This window comes from Rhagoletis pomonella, unplaced genomic scaffold, assembly GCF_013731165.1.
Source record: "Rhagoletis pomonella isolate Grant_MI unplaced genomic scaffold, Rhpom_1.0 Rhpom_scaffold_11018, whole genome shotgun sequence".
Classification (NCBI taxonomy): Eukaryota; Metazoa; Arthropoda; class Insecta; order Diptera; family Tephritidae; genus Rhagoletis; species Rhagoletis pomonella.
The window spans coordinates 1,008-5,354 of record NW_023469544.1 but is presented as its reverse complement, the minus strand read 5'-3'; the positions used below and the strand labels follow the sequence as shown (position 1 = coordinate 5,354).

General features: G+C 35.8%; 1 protein-coding gene across 1 annotated transcript; it reads right to left on the bottom strand.

The window, feature by feature from the left end:
* Positions 1-1,143: 1,143 nt before the first annotated feature.
* Positions 1,144-1,686, bottom strand: LOC118756591 (piggyBac transposable element-derived protein 4-like). Its single transcript, XM_036491344.1, has one exon. The coding sequence runs from the start codon at positions 1,684-1,686 to the stop codon at positions 1,144-1,146; it is 543 nt and encodes a 180-aa protein (XP_036347237.1).
* Positions 1,687-4,347: the final 2,661 nt, after the last annotated feature.

Below are 4,347 nucleotides of genomic sequence, written 5' to 3'. Positions count from 1 at the left end.
TTTGGAATTTGCTACTTGAAAATGTTAAGACTGAGAAAAAATATAGCATAAAGTGTTCCCAAGGACAAAGGAAGTCTGTTAAAAAATATTACGGTACGATATCTTGTGAACTTAGCAGCAAGTAGCGATGCAGCCACTATTACAGAAACGCTTAAGGTATTAAACTTTAATGCAAATCAATAGACAGCGAGGCGATGAATTGCCAAATTGAGCGTAAAGGCATCATAAAGAAGAAAAAAGCAAATTTGATCATAATACATGTGCGAGTGTGGCAGCATTTCGCTGCATGCACGGAAACCGAACCGTTGCCTATTGGGATATGTTAGGCCGTTCAGAATGCAATAAAAAACATATTTTTAAGTTTCAATGAAGGTTATTTGGTCTGACAAGACTAAATTAATCGTTTTCAATCAGATGGCCGGGCATGGTATTGGATCAAAGGCCCAAATTAACCCTCTAAGACTACTTTCTAAAATAATGGATACAAAAAAGTTGAACATATTTTTCTTAAATGCTTTTTAGCCACTAAATCCAAATATTAGCTCAGAAATGATGTAAAAGTTTTAATTTTCTTGTAAGAAGAGAATATATGAATGCGTGCCTGAAGGCATTCTTGGGGTTTTAAGGGTTAAAAAAATCAGATTTTTATTATGTTGTTCTAATAAGGTTAGCTTTATTTTTTTGAGTGATAGTCAAAAAAACAATTTTTGCTGGCTGTGCAGCATAAGTGCAAATTGCATTTTGTGCAAATGCACTGTGTTTGCGAAGTTTTATATAACTTGCACGACCTCCTTCCACTATTCCGATCCATCCAAACCGGGAAATGGTTAAGCTGATCAAACCGCAGGTCCGATATTGGATGCTTTGATTTTTCCCCAGCTTTCAGGCCCTCAAAGGAGGACGACTGCCTTGTTTGACTTGTCTGTAAAGTTCGATGAGAAGATGGCGACAGCATATTCCGATCACTCGGATCACGGCTTGTGCGACCTGGCAAACGTTTTTTTTGAAAAGCCACCAGACCAGCAGCAATCGCTTCACGAAAATCTGGGAGTTCAAGCAGTTTGTCTTTACTTTTTTCTTTTTGTATGCGTCTGTATAAAATATATGCGTTTGTTTCTGCCATATCCACCAAGTGATAAAAAACTACGAACTACCAAGATCTGGGTGACCAGGCAAGATTACGTTATCTCCTGCGCCGCTGTAAATCTCGAAGCGGTAGGCATAGCCAAAAGAATCGCACAGTACAAATAGCTTTAAACCCCATTTATGAGGCTTATTGGGCATATATTGCCGCAAGTGGTGCTTCATTTTTGTGCTGCACATCTGTTCATCGACGCACAGACGGGCTTGCTTTGGCACGGAGTCAAACCTCTGGTTAAGTAAGTCCCCAAGCGTACGCGAGCGATACAGTGGATCGTACCCACACTCACCCTTCTTGATCCGCTTGCTCTCATCACGCAGTGAGAAGTATTTCTTTATAGATTCGAATTTGCTTCTGGTCATGCAGTTTTTAACGGGTGCAAAGGAGTTTTTTCCCCAGTAGCTTTTCAAGTTCGGGTAGCGATATAAAGACATATACATCAAAATACCTATGTAATTGTGCATATCTTCAACAGTCACTTTAAATTGATTTACGATGTTGTCGGCTAAAGCTGCGCGCAATGTTTCCTCAACAATCATATTCATTATATCACCATCAAAAAAAGTAGCAGAATATCTCTAGTGGAGTTTCAAGTTCAAGGATTTCCGCTGGCAGCGATGAATTCCCACGAAAGGCTATGTCATTGACATGTAACTGCATTGATTGATTTCGCCATATTATTTTTCCCGGATCCTTCGTTATCGAATCAATACCTTTATATATATTATATAAATCAGTATGTAATTTTTTAGTATTTTGTAATTATGAAAACTTACCAGAACCATTGAAGCCCCCAGAAGAAGGCGAAGATATGCATGCTGTAGCTTCTATTGATGGTAATGGTGATCGAGGTCTCTTTCTCAATTTCCAAACAGGTTCAGGCTGCTGTATTGTAGTTGGAACATTTTCCACAGCATTGACTATCGATGACACTGCCTCACCAGCATGTGATGCTGCGCTTAGCACTTCTGCTACATCAAGATCTTCCTTAGGATAAGTCAATGATGTGAATCCTGTATCTTCAGGTTCATGTTGCTGTACAGTATTTGGAGTATTTTCAACAGTATTTTCTAGGAATGACACCGTTTCAGCATCATCCAATGCTGCGTTTAGCGCTTCTGTCACATCGAAATCGTCCTCTTCATCATCACTTGATGTGTTTGATATTTCCTCGTCCGATTGGACTGAATCAAGCAATTCCAGTAATTGTTCATCACTCAAATCCGATAACTTGTAGCGTTTACGCACTCCCTCTGCCATTTCTATTTTGTTTTTAAAATCTTTATGCAAAAAAGTCTTGTAACAAACGCAGAATAACACGAAAATTGTAAATAGTTGTGAAATAACTGCTTACAAAAAAGTTCGCTCAAAGCCCCAAGAATGTCTCAAGGCACTCATTGTTATTTCACTTCTACAACGCACAATTTGCACGTATTCACAAATCTGCAACTGGATATTCTTAGTAAATATACTCACCTTTGACGAAAAAAATTATGACTAAGAAAAACTTGTTTAATTTCACTTTTATTACCACACCAAAACTCAACTAGCAACATACAAAACTTTTCATTGAAAAAACATATGTTCTCTGCAAATCAAAAGAAAAGTACCGTTAGAATGCATATGAGAGTTGCCAAGGCTTCTGCAAATATTTTGGTACGTTTGTTAGTAACTCCCAAAAAAGATTCATTTGACAATAAAACTCTTAATTTTTTATTTAATTGCAATTATATGATGAATGTCTTGAGGCATTCTTACGTGTTAGAGGGTTAAGCCTAAGCGCATCATCTACGGCAAACTGTGAATCACAGTGGTAGGATCTTAATTGTTTGGGGTTGTATTTATTTCAAAAATATTGTTGGTCCGTTAGTACACATTATGCGTAAGGAAAAGTATATGTTCATATTTCAACAAAATTTGCAAGATGTAGTCGAAAAATTAGAGTTTCTGCTGAAAAATCACCCAAAACATACAGCAAAAATTTGCTAATTTGAAATGACCTCCACATACGGTTGCCAGACGTACTGATTTTATCAGTACAGTACTGATTTTTCAACTCTTGTACTGATTTTATTCATTTCTTCAATCAGTACGCTAATATCCTCATTTTTAAAAATTTGTACTGATTTGTACTGAATTTTCAATTCAAAAAAAATACTTTAGGATTTTCTTAAGGTTTTTACATAACGTTGGAACTTCCTTAAACTATACTGTAGAAAATAAGGAGAAAATAATTTAACTATAGTTGACTTGTTTCAGACAATATTTGATATGCCCAAGAAATTAATACAACAAAAAGATCAAACTTTTACGGGCATATCGCCGGGTCGTTACGTACCTGTTGCGATAATTTGATGGAGCTTAAATTATTCAAAAAGAAGGCTGACGTTTTTTTGTCGTGTGTTGTTTGATATCTCGAAAATAACTTTCAGTTTAATAACAACAAATTTGCCTATAACTTACAGTCCTTTTTTCACAATTCACTGACATTAGGTTTGTATAGTAACTTCTCCAGTAAAACATTGCAGCCAGAGCATAAAAGCAAAATAGAGCGTAAAATTGAGAAGAAGAGAAAACTAGCAGAAAAAGTTACTGAACGCAAAACTAGTAAAAACTTGCAAGTGAATAGTTGTTGCACCCTTTTGATATTATGCTGTAAACATTTTACTATTTATAAATCAGTTTTAAACTCTTTGCTTTACTCACAAGCACTTACACAGTCTAGTACATCATTAATATTTTGATTTCCACTCATTTTACTTTTGTTTGTGCTAAACCAATTCAACAAATGGCGGCTTTTGACATTTATTCTTCTTCTTCTTCTGCCAGCTAATTTCTGCTAGTAAAAATTTCACTAGCAAGAATTTGCAGCTCTCCCGTGTTGTTACGCTCTCGATTCAGTGCTCTCTTGCAAATTTTTTGGATTATCATACACTTTTCCAGTAAAAATTTGCAGGTTCGAGTACAAATTAGTACTGACTGGTTACTATACAAACCTATTGTAAAAGAGTTTTGCATACGAGACATAAAGTTAGATACTCTTTTCAGCGAATTCGTAGTCTTTCAAAGTTTTAGCGTAGTTGCAAAAGTTAATTTAAGCCATGAGGAAATACAGATGAAGTTCTTAAATAGTGGTACTTTTCCACATTTTAAAAAATATGTAATTTAGTTTTTTTTTTTCAATACCACACTCAAACGAAGAAACT

Bases quoted from the DNA above. Each gene is read 5' to 3' on its own strand.
- LOC118756591 (XM_036491344.1), bottom strand. From the start codon at position 1,686: ATGAATATGATTGTTGAGGAAACATTGCGCGCAGCTTTAGCCGACAAC.